Genomic DNA, 22,330 nt, shown 5'->3' with positions numbered 1-22,330 from the left:
ACACTTTTCCCGACCAAAAACTTGCGAATCAAAAGCAAGGTGCGGCACGGCGCGGTTTCGTGGTGAAGAAGGAAGTAATCGACAGTTAAAATGTAGACATACGAGATACTTAATTCTTCGGAAAGCTCTTGAATAGTCATTCGCCTGTTTGAACAAATCATATGTGTCTCTTTTTGGTACGTATTCATCTGTTTTTGACGTCGAGGGACGTCTTGATCGTTGCTTGCTTCCAACCGACTCCTTACCGCTTTTCAATCGCTCATATCACTTGTAAAAAGTCTTCAATCCCACTGCTTCATCATCATCCACTGATTTTAACATTTCGTGAGTTTCTTTGGCACTTTTTTGCAGCTTAGAACAAAACTTAATATTGGCGCGACATACACTCTTAGCACATCCTCACTCTTCTGCCTCTGGAAGCCAACTAACATGTTAAAAATCGTTCAAACTCGGCACTGACTGTACCAAAGGTTTAAGCTACCGGGCTTACTAGTTGAAATGGATACAACATCGATAGATGGCACTGTGCAACCATATTTACCGTACTTTTTGATCATATCTTGTAAGTATTACGTTTTAACAATCTGTTTTGCAATTTTTTTTTTCAAATAACCCAAATTTTTCAAAGAAGATAGGAACATTTATGTTTTAATGCTTGAATTCAATTGGTTTTAGATTCGAAATTTCTGGTACAAGACACACTCTGCGAAATGCCGATGAAATTGGAACGAAGCAATTCGCAAGTTCAATGTTGAAAAGGGCGGAGTGACGTGCTTTTAGCACCAAGTCAGAACTAGAAAAGGAGACAAACAAAGGACTGACGATCCTTTTTTTTTCTTTTTCTTTCTTTTTTTTTTTTGCCATAACAAGCTTCATAATACAAAATTACCAGTGTAATATAATTAGACAGTCTTTACATTTCGTAACTAATTTTATTATTATTATAGTATTTTAATTAGTTCTAGAAATATCAATTTAATTAAATTCTGAAACTAAGCTATATATTTTAAGTTTCTGAACATAATTTGTGTCAAGAATGTATTTTTAAAAACGAACTGAGAATATTATAATAGTCTTCTCGTTTATTTTAACTCAATAAACGGAGTATGGAATCCGGTGGTTCAATGCCGCGTTCACAAATGCTCTCCATCGACTTCTGTCCTTAGCCAACCGGATCCAGTTTTTACTTTGTATTTCAATTTCTGCGAGATCTATCTTAATATTATCCTCCCGTCTGCGTCTAGGTCTTCTTAATGGTCGTTTTCCGATTGGATTTCCAGTTAAAACTTTGAAAGCGTTCCTACTTTTTTCCATTCTGGCTACATGACCTGCCCACCTAAGCCTTCTAGACTTGACGACTCTAACAATGTTGGGTAAACCGTATAAATTATGTAGTTCCTCGTTATGAAGTTTCCGCCCTTCCCCATTCCCGTTCCTCTTGGGTCCGAATATTCGTCTGAGGATTTTATTCTCAAATACTTTCGGTCTATTCTCTTCCCTCAGACTAAGCGCCCATGTTACGCAACTATACACCACAACAGGCATGATTATCGTTTGGTATATTTTATTTAATCTATTACGTTCCGAAACACCATATTTCTGAATTGTAAATTATTGTCTACCTTTTGAAGGAAAATAAAAGTTCATATAAAAAATTACTCCTGGTTGTAATGAAACCAAATCTCTGGTTTTACTTCCCACAGTTATGCCCTTTAGGCTAAACGACTTATGATTAATGAAAGTGAATGGTTAGTGAGAGGAAACGGGAGAACTCCAAGAAAATCCACGGACACGATATTGTCCAACACAAACTCGTGTGGCACTTCCGGTAAAAAAAATCATTCATTAGTAACATGGAGAAAAGGATTAAGTAGACGAACGGTGAGAGAAGAAAAGCGGATATAGGCATTCTATGTGCAGTTAAAGGCGAATGGTTATAATGTAAGGAAACTGAGATACAAAAGGGAGGGAGGAAGAAAAGGAGAAAGATGAGAAGACTGGAAGAAGAAGAAGAAGAAGAAGAATAGAAAAGGAAAGGAAAAATTGGTGAGAGATTGAAAATATGGAGAAAGAGATAGAGAATCAAAATAATGCTGAAAAAGATTGGAGGTACAGAAAAGGAAGCAAGAGATTACTAGAAGTAATAAGGGAAAAGTAAAGAAAGTGGGGAGAAAAGAGGAGGAAAGAACGATGGAGACAAAAGGAGTAATATATAGTATCCAGTGCGGTGAGTAAGAGATTGAAAGAACGAATAAAACAACATAGGGACGACATTAAGTTGCAGAGACAGAAATGCAGTTTACAAGCACATAAGAGACACGGGACATTCAGTTAATTGGAGTAAAGTAACAGTGTTGGGCCAAGAGGAGAGAAAATTAGTCAGAAAATGCAAAGAAGCAAGGTTTATTGAAGTAGAAGGCGATACAGTTATGAACTGCCAATCTGGACTTAAAATTGATGAAAAGTGGAATAAGTTATTACGGAGTCTTAAAGATTAATTAAGTTAATGTACAGACTTATTTTTGTAAATTTAGTATTATTTATTTATTTATAATTTATATTTAAGAAATTAATTGTAAAGCTTATTTTGGTAATTAGATTAGGCTTACGTTTTTAGAATGAATCTTTATGGTTGTCAAAAGGGGAAAAAAGGAATAACGACTTATGTTTTTGTTTTTATTTTTTTGGTGTGTAGTGTAAGGGGATTGGCTGTTGTAGATTTGAGTAATCAATCAGGATTCGTGGATTTTTTTGCTCTCTTACATTTTAAATCTGTCACTAGTTGGGTATTTATAGTGTCTGATGAAGCCCAAGTGGATAGAGTTGGCGAAACTGTTACACGTTAATATATATATATATATATATATATATATTACAATATACGTACTGTTTTGCTCAGTAAGTAGTTTAAACAAATAAATAAAAGTCAAACTATTCTTTATACACATTTTTAAATGAAGAGAATGGTCGAGGTCTGTGTAATGAAGGAAGCACAGATATTTCCTATCAGACGAACGGTGAGAGAAGAAAAGCGGATAGAGGCATTCTATGAGCAGTCAGAGGGATATAGTTATGATATAAGGAAACTGAGATACAAACGGAAAGGAGAAAGAAAAGGCGAAATAAGAGAAGGAAGACTGAAGACTGGAAAAAGAAGAAAAGGAAAAAAGTTATGGGGGATTGAAAATATGGAGAAAGACATGGAGGTCATCAAAATAATACTGAAGAAGATCGGAGATATTTCTACGTACAGAAGAATTATTAATATTATTAATCTATATGCGTGAAATCATAGTACGTCTTCAGGTATGTGTTGTGAGTAGAAAAAGAAACTACAGAATAAATACGACATTTTACAAGAAACTGTATTTTCAAACGCAGTGAAGTTTTGTGCCTTTTCTACCTCAAAATCATTAACTGTTAAAGTTCCGTGGTGTTCCATGCCGCAGTTTAGCAACGCTTTCTTTCTGGATAATCAGTAATAGATAACATATGTGGAGCATGTGTGAAAATTTTAACGTTTTTATTACATTTCTTTTTCAATTGCGATGATAGTTTTTTGAAATTTTAATAATGTTTAAAAGAATCACACAGGACTCAGCTGCCAAATTATACAATTAGGAAAAATATATTTCCAATGTGAAAATCATTTTAAAATGAGTTGGCGATATGCTAACAAATATGCAGTTGTCTTATTTTTAACTTTTATTTTCTATTTCCACAGATTCCAAAGACTAGAAAAAATAACAAGAAACTAGCTGAAGAAACCTTTCTAGTGCAATAGAGAGTAAACTGCACGTAATATAGTTTGACGATCTTTAATTTATCCCTACATACACAGCTAAGAAGTGCTCAGAAATTCAATACTGGCTATTAACGAGATGAATTTCATGTAACAATTCAATAATGATAGTTCCAGGAGAATATTGAATACTTTAAATACATATAGAAATAATAATTACAAAGTGCATTCAATAAATAACCAGAAAAGTTGTATAAAAATACAAAAATTCGACAAAGGTTTTGCTCCTTTCTTATTTTATGATGGTGTTCTAGAACTACTATTCGAAGGACATAGCACGAACGGGATGCTGAGAATCAGGGAAGCAAGATGGCGGCACTTTAGCAGATTTGCACCAATGTGGAGCAGCGCAGTGTCATTACGTATCTGTTAGCTGAAGTGTTGAAACCAATTGAAGGGTAAGGGGAAAAAACAAGGAATGTCCATCTGTGTGCTTTGTCCTATCTGTTGGTGAGTCTTGGTACTATTTGACTATATATTCCATGCATGACTAGGTGTAGAAATGTCCAAGTGAAAGAGGCAAAAGATTTGACTAACCATATTCATTTGTACGCGGTTTTCAATGTTAAAACGCCGTTTTCTCGAAAGTGCAGTTTTGTGACATTTCTTCTTTTTTCCCTTTACCCTTCAATTGAAATTCACCATCGGATAGCAGTAGCGATATGGTGAAAATTGTTTATGAGTCGAACACAAGTGTACGAGTGGGCAGATAAGTTAAAATGGGGTGTAACAAGTGTTGAAGATTCGTCACACCCAGGACGCTCTGTCTCTGTAGTAACGCAGAATAACATTGCGCAAGCTGAGAAATTGTCAACACTTGTTACACTCCGTTTGAATTTATCTGCCCACTCGTACATTTGCTTCGGACTCAAAACAACTTTCACCACATTGCGCTGCTATACGAAGTTGAATTTTGATTGGTTTCAATCTTTCAGCTAACAGAAATCTAATGACACTCTGCTGCTCCACGTTGGTGCAAACCTGCAAGGGTGCTGCCATCTTATTTCATTGTTCCCAGTATCCCGTTCGCGAGGCAGGTGTGCTAGGCCCAGCTGATAATAGTTCCATGACACCACCAACAAATAACAAACCTTGTCGAAGTTTTCCATTTTTTATACAATTTTTCCGGTTATTTATTGAGAGGATCTTGTACAATCATAATTACATTATTAGCTAAATAATGTTTACGCAGAACTTTATGCCCGTGTATAGATAAACTTTTTCTTTTTTTAAAAAAAAAGTATTGCAAATTTCTCCCATGTAATCTTTCCAAGTTTCAATACATGTTGATTCCACTCCTCTGTTTAAAGTACCAACATTAATATCACTTGAAAAGGAGCAAACAATGGAAACAGGTTGTGGCAGTTTTGTCACAAAGAGCGAACTCAACTTACTTTGATCAATAACCATGTCCTATTAATTTGAATCCTTAAAAGATTTCGTCTGAAAAGACCTGTAAAACAATGAAATTGTGTTCGATCTGCACTTAATAATAAACTTTAAAATGGTACTATAGTAGACTCCCGAGTATCCGGCTCACGACTATCCGGTCTAGTTTTCTTTTATCGTAATTAAATGGGGAACGCAAGGAGTTGCATTGGCAATATTACCAAGGCATTGAAAGTGGGAGTCTTCTTGATCCTCCTACGTGTCGTGTGCAAAATACAATATGTGACAGGTAAAGAGCAGCGTTCTGCTACTTGTTCATTGTTTGGCCAGTGTGAACAGTACGGTTGCTGCTGTTCCTGATTATAAGTCTACAGTACTGTATTCGTATATTTTTCTTGGGGTATGCTTATTATTTTTTTTTAAGTGTACTACAGTGAAGATTTCAAAATGGGGGATAAACGAAAAAAAAAAGTTGCAGTGACTATGGAGTAAAAAATATGCAAAGAATTCATAGAACTCCGGCGTATCCGCCACTTTTGTAATTCAGCTTGCCCTTCCACCATATTAGGCCGGCCAGATACTCGAGAATCTACTGTACTTAACGACTGCCAACTCTTTTCAATTTGAAAGATTATATTCTTTTTGTTAAGGTTACAATCTCCATTTGTTTATCATACACATACATAAAACAAATAAATAACTAAATAAAATAACTAAGTCATCCGACACAGAACTATCAAATAAGAAAACATGCTGCAAATTAAATCCACGTGCAGAATACATTAACATAACATACCTTATCGGCAATAGAATCAAACCAAGCATTCATAAGAAGACGGTCAATTAGATACAAAACTACCACAATTATCATTACTACTGTCATGTTGAGTAACATGGTTTTTTTTTACACTGCAACACAATTTTCACTTTATTGTTATGAACACATTAACACCAAGTTAAACACATTTCCAAATACAATGTTACCATTGCAAGAAAATATATGTATATTTTAGTACTGTTATTTTAAAATAACGATTAAAAAATGCAAACAATACTATGTGGAAAATGATGAAAATATCCCAAACAAGTTATTCTTTATGAGACTGCGGAATTTTTCGTTAATATGAGGGCTGTCCAGAAGGTCCCATACGGTTTGGCCTATCCTGGCAGTAGGTGGGACTAGAGTCGCCATCTTGGGGTCAGAACGATGCCACTCAGAACGCACCCACCTGTGGTAGTGCGAGAACTGTGACGCTCTTACTGTGCTCTCTGTAACGTCTTACAATGTGCGCTACAATAGAAAATCCCGCCTCTTGTAAGTTGCGTTCTGTGATTAGGTTTTTGTTGGAAAAAAAAATCGAAATCCATCGCCAACTGTGTGAAGTGTAAGGGCATGGAATAATGGCATTTTTCACGACAATGCACGTCCACACACGGCCAAGCGTACCGAAAACTCTTGGATGGTTTTGGATGGGAGGTGTTCGATCATTCACCATATATCCCGAATTTGGTGTAGAGCGACTATCAGCTCTTTCCAGCGATGAAGATATAGCTCGCTACACAACGCTTTCATACTGACGCCGAACTAAATGCCGGTGTAAGCCAGTGATTGAAATCGCAGGTGGCAGATTTCTACCGTGATGGTATTGAAAAACTTGTGCCACGGTAAGTGTCCTAATTGTGATAAGTGCCCTAATTTGCATGGCGATTATGTAGAAAAATAGCTTAAGAGTGTATCTTTCAAATGTTAATAATACAATTCGGTTTGTTCATCTTGTTACTTTTTTATTTCAAAATGTCTCTTACTTTCTAGACAGCCCCCTTTCTATTATTTTTTTTTTTTACTGAGTCTGGACCTTAGTGCTTAATCCACTCTGACAAATGTAGCTTGATTTTCTGAGCTCTTAATATTTACGGGAGGAAAAGCTTTCCTTACGGATGAGAATGGTTTTAGATTTTACTTCTCACAAATTTATATCTTTCTTGATTTTTGAGTCTTTTCTGCAATTTCTAAAGAGTAAAATTACGCTTCGATTGTGCTTATTTTAGACAAGACTTGTTTCAACTTATAAACTATTATATTAATATTTATGATATTACTATTATTACAAAGGTGTATTCGTTAGCAAAGTTTTAGACAGCTGCTAAAATTATTTTTTCACTGGAATTAGAAATGGGAAATTGTTTTCAAAGCTTATTTTTCAGTTTCTATATTCAGCACCTACTTACCTAGGTGAGATATGATAATTTTCTCTTTCTTATTTTATAGGCAGTTTATAGAACTTACACCCCACCCCGAATTCGCCTACAGGGTGTCCTAGAAGTAGTGACTTACTTGTTGTTAGGTGCAGTAGGACAGGCTGTATGATTGATGTTGTTGTTTGTTTGTTTCTTGTTTTGTTTATGTTGCAGGAGAGAGACGATTTTGACACGTGGTGGCAGCAAGATGGTGCTCCATCACACTTTACCCGGATTGTTCGTGATTTTTTTTTAACAACATCTTCCCCGGGCGATGGATTGGTCGTCGAGGAACAGTGGAGTGGCCGCCACGGTCACCAGACATCACCCCTCCCGACTTTTTTCTATGGGGACATCTGAATGATAAGGTATATACAAAACCCATAAACAGTGTTGCGGAGTTGACGGCGCGAATCACGGAGGAATTCAACATCATTCCAGTTCAGATGTGCCAAGATGCGTGCAGAAATGTGCGTCTCCGGATGCAGGCATGCATCGATGTTAATGGCCGCCAGCTGGACCTCCTCCAAATGGAGAATACGGATTAGATACTATAATCATTTGATTTTTCATCATTCCTCTGTACCTACAATTTTATTTCGTACCGTTCTTGTTTATAATAGAAATGTACTGATCACTCAAAATGTGAGTCAGTACTTCTGGTACACCCTGTATTTTAAGGACCGAAAGTTATTATTATTACGAACGCAAACTTCCGCAGTGCAGTTATTACTGTAATTAAGGCATATTGTACTTCGTCGTATCCTAAGTTACGTCAAAAGCAGTGCAAACGTCACTGAGTGATATCATATTTAGGAACCAGAGTTAGATCTTTGCTCTTCATAAAGCTTGAATTAGCCTGGATTCGCTTTATGATAATATCCTAGAGTAGTTTGTAACGATTACCCATTTGTTAGTCTCTTCGGTATATATGTTGTGGGATGTTCTCGAGTTCGAAGTGTGGACTATCAGACACAATACTTAGTCAAGTTCAAAAAGCTCGTTCTTGTGTGCGTCGAATTTACTTAGGTATTAGAGTTGTACGCACCAAAATAGATGAGTTACCGCAAAGTCTCGTGTGAAGATAACGGCACGCATTTTTAAATTTTAAATTGTGCATTATTTTCCTACAGAGATGTTCAAATTTTATTTCACTTCACATTTGAGACAAAACTTATGTCTTCTTATATCGAACAAGAAAAGTTGATATCTCTACAGTTTACTGGATCTTGCATTGATCTGTAACACGTTGTGCTGCAATATATTTTGTGGCTAATAAACAATAACCTATAATGGTATGAATTGTTATTGCAAGAAAGTCAAAATTAGTAGTTCTAATTCATGTAACTTCATATCTGTATCGAACACTCTAAACCGTTCCTGACATTTATGGTCAACTTTTCGATACGTACGGCCCGGGATTTCCAGTATAAAGCATATATTATCATCCTAATTAACTTGAATATTAATTCCACTATACAATGAATGGAAGGTGGGATCAGATGCAGAATATAGTATTTAATTACCACACGCAGTTCTAAATTGTCTTTATCACAATAAAGAAAGAAAAAAATGGAATAAATACAGGGTGCAGCAGTCAAACGCCACTTTTCTAAAACACTTGTGTGTGTGGTGGGGATAAGTAAGTTGTGATCGGGAAGCTTAGTAAGAATGCAGCATTGGACCGGTGAACAACGCCCTTTCCTTGTTGAATGGTGAAGTCAACCCACGTGCACAATTTGCACTGCACCATTTTCACCTGTCGCCAGTTGCTCTTTTCCCACCAAGGGAAGTCATTGTTGCTTGGGTGGGTTCACAACTTTAAAACGATAAGACAAACAAAACGAAGAAGAGATGGTGATGTAAGAAGTGTTAGAACACCCGAGAATATGGAGGCTGTACGATTTGCAATCTGCTCAGCGGAAAAGTGCACTATTTTTTGACTTGTACATAAATTTCCACTTGTGCTCTCATCATTTCTTGCAATAAGTGAAGAAAACAAATTTTCAGTTTGTTTTTTATAATAATTTTTTAAAAAAAAGGGAATTTGAATGTCCCTTCTGTATAAAACAAATAAATAATAATAATGAAAGAAAACGGAAATAACAAAGGCTGAAAATCTGGATATCTAATTTATGCATTGAAAATGGACACTTTAAGCAATTGATTTAGGTAACTAATATTATGATACAACTTATAAGAATTCTATAATTAATGCATCTTTGTCAAATGACTTATGGCAAATCCTGTATAATGCTGTACCTACTACAACATATCTCATCTGTAACACGAAGTGTGCGCCATCTGGAGGTCAACATACTAACTTAGCTGAGTCAAAGCTGTTAGAAATTCTATGTAGTAGTTAGAATTTTGCCCCTTCGTTACGTACTGAAAAAAAAAAGGAACGATAAAAAAAAAAAAAAAGAATCAGAAGATTGCGATCTTGGCCAAGAATTAGTTTTGGGATCAGGGGCCACAAAATTTCTGAACGGTCCCCAAATCGAGTTTTCGTATTTTCTACGGAATAAGCACATCATACTGAGTTAAGTGATAGTTTGGGTTTGGCTACACTATATGTTCCCTAGATATAAGGCGTACGTGAAAATTTTTGATTGAAATATACTGGATCTTTAATTAAAAAAAAAATAAAAAATAAAACACGTAAAGATACAACAAATGGCTTGAAGGAACCAAATTTGCATTTTTCCTACAGGAAATTCAAAACAAATACAATATTGCACCTTGCTATTAACATCAAGCTTTAACTATTTGCTATTAACAGCTCTTACGAGCTTGAAATGTAGTGTTAAAATAATAGATATTATAATGCTAAAAGTCACGACCAAATCAAACAAAGCACGAGGAACTTAAGGTGCATTAGTTGAAAAATAATAAATAAATAAATAAAATAAAAATAGACAATAAATAATACCTTCTTAAAATTACATAAACACATTACATCAATGTAGAATAGCTGCATAATTTGTATACTCGTTTTTAACTAGTGACATACTACAAGATTTTCTGACATAGGAACGTCACAAGTTCTAAAGGCCGTATAGTTAAGCCACTTAGTATCTCAAATAGTCCTTTACGGCCTGAGTAACATAGTAAAGTTATATATATATATATATATATATATATATATATATATATATATATATATATATATATATATATATATATATATATATATATCCTATAGATTAATAGGAAAATGCATTTCAAAATGGAATATTTAAGTTTAAAGTCCCATGATAATACCCTTTAGACTAAGGGAGACGGATGATTAAGGTCTTCACTACAGCGAAATTAAACTACCGCTAATTTTAGAGTTTTTTCTGTAATATCTTCAAAACAAACAAAAATATTCGAAAAGCAGAAACGTAGTGAACTAGACAATACAATTTTGCATGTGATATCTTTACCACAATTCACCTATCTGCTTTTGGTCTAGCGCATTTACAGAACCCGCAAAAAAAACGCTAAATCTATCTACAACTGCAAATCGAAAGCACATAGATGACTTGTGATAACGGTATCATATACAAAATCGTACAGGTATTGTCTAGTTTACTACGTTTCTGCTTTTCGAATATTTTTATTTGTTTTGAAGATATTACAGAAAAACTCTAAAATTAGCGGTAGTTTAATTTCGCTGTAGTGAAGACCCTTAAGACAAGTGAGTGATGGTGAAATAATTGGTGGAACGAGAATGTGGGAGAAAACGGGAGTACCATGACAAAACCCACGGACGCATGTTGTCCACCACAAACTTACTTGGTCGGGACTCGAATTAGGAACCCCATACACCAGAGGTAAGTGCTCTACCATGAGCCACCATGTCCCCCAAAAATCCATTTGAAAATTTGACCTAATATCTTAAGACTGCAGACCTTTAGATCAATTCTGATTACTGGTTTATGGTTAACTAATTAAACTTGTGTCACATACACGGTTATTTTGCGACTCATAATGCTGAATTTGCCCTTAAGTTTTAAAATCCAGCTGTCGGAAGCTTGAAATCCAAAATTGTGTGTCGGTGCAACTTGCAGTGCCCATATCTAACGTTGTCATGAATGTCAATGCCTGCTTCGTGTGCGTTCACAAAATCTCTCAGTGTCTGTCTTATTTAATTCTTTTCAAGATATTATTACGGTCGACACCTGTTTTGAGTTAATTGTGGAAATCGGTTGGCTGTGTTTTTTGTGTAAGGAAAGTAGGACTGTGTGCATCTTTCACCTTTCTTTCCTTCGATGCCAATATGTCACGTACAGTCAACTACGGCTTGTTTCTTTCATCGGTAATTTTTACATCTTCGTTTTGACGTCCAAATGGTCCGGTTACATGTGATGCATTAGCTACGTCATCGTTAAATGGTGTTGGTGCAAGGCTTGAAGGCTTTGATACCCGACAACTTGATTGGTGAGTTGAACGTCGGGTTTTTTCTTTCTAGAATTCTTCATCTGACTCGTCTTTAACCATAAACCACCATTCAAAACTGGTCTAGGTGCCTGCATTCGTAAGGTATTACGTCAAACTTTCATACATTTTCTCGTTAACCTATAGAAGAAAGTGTTTTAACTTCACTACTTTACTCAAGGCATAGGGATATTTGGGAAACTTAGGTGGTTTGGACAAGACGTACACTCTAAATATTTCACAATAAGATCCTGAGATGAATATTCGGACCCAAGAGAAACAGGGACGGCGGAAACTTCATAACGAGAAATTGTATGATTTATACCGTTTACTAAACATTGTTACGGTCATCAAGTCTAGGAGGCTCAGGTGGGAGGTCATGTAGCCAGAATGGAAGAAAGCAGGAACGCTTTCAAACTTTTTAACTGGAAATCCAATCGGAAAACGACCACTAAGAAGACCTACGCGCAGATGGGAGGATAATACTAAGATGTATCTCACAGAAATAGGAATACAAAGTAGAAACTGGATCCAGTTGGCTAAGGACAGAAGTCAATGGAGAGCTCTCGTAAACATGACACTGAACCTCCGGGTTCCCTAGGCCATAGAGTTAGTTAAGTCAGTTAAGTGGCTTGGCCATACTTGTTTGGAACTCGTGAAATTCCTGCGTTAGAAAAATCTTCCTTATTTGGTCTTCCTATCTTCATTTCGGGAAGTTCATTAAACAAACTGAACGGAATGCATTATCCACCAGGAGAATCTAAGAAAATACTCAAACAGGATTATCATTATGAAAGCCTTTCAATTATTCAACCTGATAACAATCTGTTCAACTATTTAATCTATGTAATGTGTATCTAGGAAAAGAGAACTGATAACATCAAGAAATGCGTCGCTGGACGATCGTAAACGATTTAAGACACTGGTATGGAGCGTGGCGCTTTACGATTCAGAGACGTGGACATTGAGAAAAGCTGAAATATCCAAGCTGGAAGCATTTAAAAGTGATGTTGGCGCAGAATGCTGCGCATATCATGGACCGAAAGGTAAAAGGAATGAAGACGTACTAAAGGAAGCTAAGGAAGGACGAAATAACATGAAGATAATAGGAAAAAGAAGAAACAGCATGCTTGACTATCTTATTCGGCACTCTGATTGGATCACCGTGTTGATAAGAGTGAAAGTCAGAAGGAAAACCAGGAAAAGGAAGACCAAGGATAGAATATCTAGGTGCAGTTACAAAGAAGAGACCTTATCAAAGTATAAAACAGCTCTCCCAAGGGAGAAAAAAGTTTTAAAATTTCCACGTTGCCCACCAACCTATGGTTGAGGTGAACAAGAAGAAGAATGTGTTGCATTGATTATAATTTCCTTCGCTAAAAAGATGATTTTTTAAGTTTGGTCTTATATCTCGGAGGTTATTCTGCCTTATATTTACAATTTAACATTTGTCATATATCTACACATTTCCGAGCAATATCTACATGAGTCCTATTTCCATCTTAGCACTTGCAATTGGAACCCCGAGGTATTGCGAACATCCTATATCCTTCTTTCGCGCCAAACAGCAAAATATGTTTACATTGAACGCTTTTTTTTTTCTAATTGCCTGAAGCATTTCTTATTTTCTGTCTTTTCAATTGTGTTTGTTATTGGTAAGAACGGTGACGAAAATTACACTTGAATTACAATGTTGCTTTCCTCAAGAAGACATTTGTAGAAATGTTATGCTAGGTTGCCATACTACAAGGACATTGTAGCAGTCATTAAAAATCTTGCAACCCCATCTTGCTATGTACTGTTTACACAGTACAACTTTCTGAAAGTAAGAAAGATATCTCCACCCATGCAGCGCTGCACTCTAGTGGACAAGTAGTGAAGAATCCGTCGTTTTGGAAGCGGTGGAACGGGCTTTTTCTTTATGTCAGTGGGAGGGTGATAGCAGGTAGCAAGCAAGACGACTCAGAAAGTTTCACATGGTTTGACTCCTTGCAAGACGAAAAAAAATGTTGTATGTCCCTTTCAAGACCATGTTTGCATGGAGAAATATTGTAGGGTTGCAATATCTTTTAATGACAGCTAAAAGATTCTTGCAGCGTGGGAACCTAGCTTAATACTACAACAGTTTGTGGTGTATGTCACATAAAGCTATCAGTTCACACAAGGAGGCAAAAAAGTCAAAAATACGGACGATACAATTTAACACAATTTTCTGTCTAGCTTGATAGGATGAAAGAGACGCGAGACTTAAGAACGTAGATGCTAATCAACCGCGTGATACTTGATATGCATAATTTCATTCTAACGCTTATTCTAACAAAATACTAGTTTCAGTATCTGTGTATGAAGCCCTTCTGGAATAAGATGTACACTCATGTCCAAAATTACTGTCGCATATCTATAACTGTCCTCTTGTAAGAATATAATTTGATAATGATTTTGCAGGGTACTTTTAATACTGATACTATGTGTGTAATCGGGAAATGTATATTTGTGGTAAATTTTATAGGAAAAGAATTATAAATACGAAAATTATAATGAGTAAAATAAAACGTTGCTAAATGGACAAGAAAGTTTTATTTTCCTTTCATTGTTCTTATTTACTGCTCTTTTGACATGAAATTTGCCACATACATGTCTTTGCCGTTTATTCACATACTAACATTATCAGAAATACCGGGCGAATTCGTTATCAAATTATATTCCTACAACAACATATTTATGGACATGCGACAATCATTTTGGACATAAGTGTACATTAAAGCAATATATTGGTGGACAGTGACAAACAAAGGATGTAAAATAAACTTTTCATTCGACACTCACGACCATGTTACTATGTAAACAATGGAGGACAACCAGACACGGTATTATAACGTCACGATATACATCACAAGTTAAAAAAAAAAAAAATCTTACTGCATTCAGCTAGGAGAAATAAGCTCTGCTTTTTATGTGAATCATGTATTAGTGGATTAATTCACAAATACCACATATTAATAAAAAATCAAGAACAAAAACTCTTTCTCACCTGTGGAACGACTGTGACTTGTTGCGCTGTTGAAGTGGGCTGCTGACCTTGATTGACCTGTCTCTCCAGATCCTGGAGGTGGCTTACCAAAGCCTGAATATGATCCAGCAATTCCTTGTTGTGAACCAGCAACTGGTGCGTCCGAGCCTACAATAGGTAGCAGCATTAATTACTCAGAACATTGGTAGCATCTGTAGATGACACAGGTATGATCAGTACTAGGGGCTGTGTGATATTTCAAAAGTCAAATGAAATGAAATGAAATCTTTGAGTTTTACGTCCCACGGTTATGCCGACTAGGCTAAACGAGACGGTGATGATGAGAAATGAAGGAAAGGGTGGAAAGAAGAAAGTTGGATGAAACGGAAGAACCCCGAGAAAATCGACGCACACGGTGTTTGTCCACCACAAAGCTCATCTGCGAGAGCTGGGATGGAACCAGGGACCCCACGCATCAGAGGTGAACGCTCTAGCACTGAGTCACCGCGGCCCCCATTTTAAAATTCAGTATTTCGACATTAAATACTTTCAATGTTTTGATGATCTGAAATATTCGATATTTTCAATATTTTGATAATCTAATATATTCGATACTTTCAATATTTTGATAATCTGATATATTTCGATACTTTCAACATGTTGATAATCCGAAATATTCGATATTTTCAATATTTTGACAAGCAATCTCTCGATATTTCAGTATTAGATATTTTGACAATTCGATATATCGATCAAGTTTCGATATATTATCTATTTGGATTTTCGATATCTAGAATCGATATCCCACAGGCTTGGTCAATTTATGTTTACAATATTTCCATTATTATTATTATTATTATTATTATTATTATTATTATTATTATTATTATTATTATTATTATTATTATTACATTTAATGTTAACATAATATGTTGATTAAAAAGGCCAACTTTTCTTACCAAATTTTTTGGGAATTATTGGGTCGATGCATAAGTTCGTGCGGTTTTCTTTGGTTTGGCAACATAGCGGCATGAAGCAATCCTTTATCGTTATTCCATTGTTTTACCGTAGTTTGGAGTTTGTGTGTTGTGAAATGCAAGTTTTCTTGATTGAGAACGTATTATTTTATATATTTCAGACAAACTAATATGGAATGTCAAGTTGAGAAAAGTGATCATTTCCGTCACATTTTACTTTTCGAGTTTAACCGAGGATCAGTGCAGCAGAAGCTGTAAGAACAATTTGTGCAGTGTACGGGAATGAAGCAATTGCTGAAAGAACAGCCCAGAAATGTTTTTCTCGCTTTCGAGCAGGACTGTTTGACTTACCTGATGATCCACGTTCCGGAAGACCTCCAGATTTTGACGAAAATCGCTTGAAAGAGTTGCTTCATGAAGTGTATGCAATGTATTGTTACACTAGCAGAACATGTTAATGTTATGCCTATGTTGTATTTGTATTTGAATTAACAGAACAGCAGAACATATATATATATATATATATATATATATATATATATATATATATATATATATATATATAAGAACGGCACGAACTTATGCATCGACCTAATATAACATAATATAACAATAAGAAACGATAAAGAAATATTCAGAGTGAATGTTAGCGAGAAGTGACCACAATTATGTTTTAAAGTACCTCAATTTTTTCAGATAACAGAGTGACAATACTAGTCTACAAGTATCAAATATATAAGCGGGTTTTCGGAATACTCGGAAAGTCTTTCCCTTTTATAGGAAAAGAAAATATTTCAAGATGGCAAATTAGTGTTTTACGGCCCTGCAGTAAGCTTGTTCATGTTTAAGTCCCCTGAGAGGACTAAATATTGAGAAGTGATTTCGAAAAAGATAAAGAACAGTAGAAGGCACGGTGGCTCAGTGGTAGAGCGCTTACCTCTGGTATGCGAGGTCCGTGGTCGATCTCCAGCCAAGTAAGCTTGTGGTGGACAACATCGTGTCCATGGGTTTTCTCGGGATACTCCCACATTCTCATTCTATCAATTCATGCATCATCATTCACTTGCCTTGTCTCACCTTTAGCCTAAAGGACATAATCGAGGGCATTTATTCCGAAGTTGGGCGTCCGCTTTCACCACGTTTTTTCGCTGTTATCTCCTTTGCACACTTTCTGTAATTTGTTATTAGGTTCATTAATCCGTGCTCTTGACAAACTTTTAAAAGATTCTGCTCGTTATCAACGTATTGCTTCACAAATTTTAAAACTGTCAGTTCATTGCCCTTGTACATTCGCCATGTTGATAACATAAATGCTCGTTTCTTTCCCATAATGCAACTGTTCGGTTACCTTGCGCCAAGTAGTTCCCTCCGCTCGCCGTATAGTCCCATGTTTATAGCCGTTTATATATAACAGATAAACAGATTTTTCGAGACAATCATATATTATCAAGCACACAAACGATCAAATTATCCATATCTTTCCTGTAAATTTTAAAAATTGTGCTGCAAACGGATGCCCAACATTGGAACTTAACTCTAATCGAGGGACGTTGAACTGAAAGATTTCATTTTTTTTTTTTATTTACGAGAAAGACTAGGTACAGAATGAATTTTGGAGACTTCAAACTCATTTTACCTAACTAAAATAATAAAATAAAAATGTACAATGATTTAAAGATCTGTTACGTTTAGGAGATAACTCAATTCACGAAAATGCGTCAAATACTTTGTAATAATGAACAGTCAAAATCTACATCATACACGCCTCGACAAAAGAACATCCTTCTGTTGCACAGCAGGTTAGTGCTCTGAGAGCGACTGCGGTCACAACTATAAACTCGTGAGCAAGGAAAACACACAACACTTCGCAAGCTCTTGTATGTTTCAATAGAAAGGCGTAGTTAAAGGGGTACAATTTTGCAACTAGCAAGGCGATGTCCATTATTGCAGTGGAATCGAAGAAAATATATTTTCCGTTTCCTCGCCTATTTTATTTGCCTTATTTTTTTTTTTTTTTAATTCAGTATCAAATTCTACTGTTCCTCACTTTTGTGCACACTTCATGCCCTTCCCGTTCCATCTCGTTTATTTTCTTGACCTTTTCCATACTCACATTCTTTTTTAATCACTCTTTCATAATGTTAAAATATATTAACCAGATTGAAGGTGCTGAGTTAATGCTACAGGTAGGAAAAACAAAGGTAGAATATACACAGACATAGGCAAAGTACCAAATAAAACGGAGTAGCATCTCTGTAGAAAGAAAAAAAAAGAAAAAAGAAAAAAGAAAAGAAATGGAGAAGAAAAATGTCCTAGAAGCAGGGAAAGTTACAAAAGAACAACATCTTAAAGCCAGGGAAAGAAAAGCTAAACTGGAAAACTTCCTATAAGCAGGACAAGTAAAAAGAAGCCATACTGGTAAAGGCAGGTAAAGATTAGGGATAGGCAAAACCGGTTTTTATAAAAACCGAAAACCGCTTTCTAGAAAAACCGACATTCGAACAACCGACATTTCGATTTTCGCCAAAAACCGGTTCGGTTTTACCGAAACCGGTGTTGGTTTTCTCTATAAACCAGTTCGTTTTTTCACCAAAACCAGTTTCGATTTCCTCCAAAATCGGCTTCAGTTTTCTTCAAAACCGGTTCAGTTTCCACCGAAACTGATTTCGGTGAAAACTTTGGGAAAACACATAAAACTATTTCTGTAGAAGCTGAATCAGTTTCCGGGGAACAACGAAACACTATTCTGGTAAGAAATCGAAGTAATTTTGGAAAAAAACGGAACGAGTTTTGAAGAAAACCGAAACCGGATCCGGTGAAAACCGATAACCGGTTTCGGTGAAAAACTTTTTTTTTTGAAAATTTTCTAAAAACCGAAAAATTGGCTGTTGTGCCCACCACTAGTAAAGATAGAAAATCAAATTCTTTAAGAAGGAAAGAAAAACGAGGAGGTGTGACATTCCTAAAAACAGGAAGGAAAAGGTTTGAAGCGAAGTGTTTTAGAAGTAAGGAAAGTAAAAATGAGACGATACAGCAAAAGGCAGGAAAAAAACCTAAAGGGATTTTTTTTAGAGAGAAGGAATGTAAAAAGAGTAGCGTTTTTAATCAGGAAAAAATTACAAATATCAAATTTGTTTTAAAAAACTATAGATAAGACGGGAAATATTTCCTAAAAATAGGGAAACGAAAGGCTGAAAAAGAAAAATTTGTATGCATATTTATAAATATGTTGGTCATACTAAGCATTTCAATAATTATTTTCAAAAGTACTATTACATAATTAACAGTCAGAGCTAAGAGTTCGTGTTCTACATTTGAGTCTTAGAGCTAATAACTCGAGTAACTCTTCACTCAAAAACAGCAATAGACAATGCATTAACTAATTTACATGCAGATTACATAAAATATGAAATCATTGATGGATTCTCAGACCACACTTGCCAATTATTAGAAATAGATTTCGAGTACAATCACACAAACAATAACGTAAAAATATAAACTAGAATACTAAACCGATATAAATATAAATTTCTTGATTTTCTAAGAAACGTAAATTGGAACGCCATGTATGAAAAAGATGGGATAGAAGACAGATTTTGCTATTTTCTTACTATGCTCAACAATAGTGTTTACAAATCATTTCCAAAAGCAAAGCGTACAGTAAAGAAAAAAGCGCATAGAAGTTGGATAACGCAGGAAATTAAAGAATACAGTAAACTGAAACGAAAATTGCTAAAAGAAAAAAAAAAAAATGTTTCGCCTTATAGAAAAATCGAAATAGACAATTTTATTAAATTCTATAAGGCATTAATTAGAAACATCAGACAGGCACACTACACCAACGTCATTACTCATTCTAGGAATAAAACCAACTCTCTCTGGCAAGCTGTCAGAGATCATATACACATAAAAGATAGAAAAGTAAGTAATCTTAAAAAGTTAATCATTGATGATACAATAATAGATGAACCTATTCAAATATGTGACGAATTTAATCGACCTTTTATGGAAACATCTGACAAGCTAGTAAAAATAAGATAATCCGATACAGCCATTAACCTGTTAGCGAACGTGATACCGCGTTCTCTTTACAGCATATTTCTTACACCAATATTAGAAAATGAGGTATTGCATAAAATTAGTCAATTGCAGGAAAATAAGTCAACAAACGACGAAATATCGACAAAAATAATAAAACTACGTAAAGAGTCATTGACACCGCATCTAACGTATGTATTTAATCAGTGTTTAATAAATGGTGTCCTTTCTGATGCTCTTAAAATAGCTCAAGAAGGGAGACACCACATCCGTCGAAAATTACAGACCAATCTCGCTGCTACCTGCTTTCAGTAAAATATTTAACACCTAATAAAGAGCAGACTACTGGCCTTTATCATACGCCAGAATATTATAACGAACGAGCAACATTTCTTTGTGTCCAACAAAAGCACCCAAACCGCTACCTATAGCTTAATAGACCATATACTAAAAGGAATAAATGACAAATTTTTAGTATTCGGTATTTTTTACGATCTGAGTGACGCATTTGAAATAATAAAACGTAATATTCTACTGAAAAAACTAGAACATTACGGCATATGTGGAAACTGTCTCAAAATATTCCAATCTTATCTAGAAAATAGGAGGCAATCAGTTGAAATTATAAGAAATACAGGTGATGCTCAAATGAAATACAAATTGACTTATCGAGAAACAAAATATGGAGTGCCACAAGGCTCGGTTCTAGGTCCACTCCTGTTCCTACTATATATGAACGATCTACCTAGCAATATAGATATCAAAATTATACTCTCTGTTGACGATACTTCAGTGATTATCAAAGGAAAAGATATAAAAGCTCTTGTTAACAATGTACATGACATAACAAAGAAAGAAAAAAAAACTTCGTTTTTGGTTTGATAGTAATCAGTTGGTTTTAAACAATACGAAAACACAATATATACTTTTCCACTCAGCACACGCTAAAATATCAATAAATCTAAACAACCCATCCATACAGCTAGTCAACGAAACAAAATTTTCAGGTATTATAATAGATGAGCACTTCAGTTGGAGTAGTCATATTGAAGCAACTATACATAAACTAAATCCAAGGCTATATGCTCTAAGAGTGCTAAAAGACACTTAGGGCCTTATGCAGAGTCGGTTATGACGCATGATTAGTGTCCTACTAAAGAGCTCGACTAATATATATTTCCTGCAGTAGTCAGGTCATTAGTATGACACTAATCATACGCCAAAACGACTCTGTATAAGACGGTTTAACTCTAAAAGGCTTAATACAAATTTACTATGGGTCCATATACCCTTTCATAAAGTATGGCAACCTATTTTGGGGTAACACAACTGCAAGCAAATCTATATTTATTAAACAAAAGCAGGCCATCCCTACCATTGCACACTTACATTACACTAGAAGCTAAAAGTCGCATTTTAAAAAGTTAAAGATATTAACACTTCCATCTATTTATATATATGAAGCATCCGTTTTCAGTCTAACACAAAATGAAGATGGAGCGAAAGATCATCATTACAATACTAGAGATCAAAACAAACAGTCTTACTTTACTAGATTATCACTGATACAACAGAGCCCCAGACATATGGCAAATAAAATATTCAATGCTTTGCCCAATCACATAAAAATAGAGAAAAATAAATTTAAACAAAACTTAAAAACGTGACTAATAGAGAAAGAATTTTATAATGTTAAAGAATATTTAGAAATATATGTATAAAACGTAAAATATTTTATCTAAATGTATAATCACTTCCGTAAATCATTTTATGCTTGTTTTATAATCTCACATCAATACTATGTACATGTGAACTGAACCCTCAAATTACCATGTATTGGTTAGATGGAGTAAATAAATAATAATAATAATAATATTCTAGATCTAAGCCGTCATGTATTTACTCTCTACATTGAAGAAACTCACCTGTGCTTCTAGCCTGGCTGCTGTCTCTGCCGCTAGCTGGTCTCTCAACAAGTGTACTTGTGCAACCGCTGCTTGTGTTTGCTGGGTCTGCTGTTCCAATTGTTCTCTCAACAGCTGCAGCTCATGATGGGCACTAAGCGGGGTTCCTGCACTGGGTAACGTCTCGGTCGGCTTCAATGGTTCACTCAGCGGTGACGTATATGTTTCACCTCCAGTCTATCAACAAAACAACAAGGAGTAAGTTTAAACGAACACTATATATTCATACACGAAATGTTCTTAAAATGCTTTATTTCTCAGATATGGACATGTCAAGGATCAGATTACTCTCTAAACTCTTAACACGTTGGGAGAAGACTGGATTGCAATATTGACCCATTATTATTATATTTTAGACAAACTACATACAATTACATGGGATCTCTACGATAAGGGCTGCCCAGAAAGTACCAGCCATTTTGGCCTATCGCGGCAGTGGGTGAAGCTAGAATCGCCATCTTGGTGTCAGAACATTGCCACACTCAGAACG

General features: G+C 35.4%; 1 protein-coding gene across 2 annotated transcripts in view; it reads right to left on the bottom strand.

Moving 5' to 3' along the window:
* Positions 1 to 22,330, bottom strand: part of LOC145674663 (uncharacterized) — a 583,703-nt gene that overhangs the window by 3,784 nt on the left and 557,589 nt on the right. For both annotated transcript variants that reach the window (XM_081744885.1, XM_081744886.1), the window contains 2 exons: positions 21,802 to 22,017; positions 14,883 to 15,029 (listed from right to left, as the gene is read on the bottom strand). In XM_081744885.1, the coding sequence (XP_081601011.1) occupies positions 14,883 to 15,029; positions 21,802 to 22,017 (363 nt within the window). The remainder of the gene's footprint in view (positions 1 to 14,882; positions 15,030 to 21,801; positions 22,018 to 22,330) is intronic.

This window comes from Thermobia domestica, chromosome 17 (assembly GCF_964235325.1).
Source record: "Thermobia domestica chromosome 17, izTheDome1.hap1.1, whole genome shotgun sequence".
In the NCBI taxonomy this organism is placed as follows: Eukaryota; Metazoa; Arthropoda; class Insecta; order Zygentoma; family Lepismatidae; genus Thermobia; species Thermobia domestica.
This window is presented reverse-complemented; position numbering and strand designations above follow the sequence as displayed.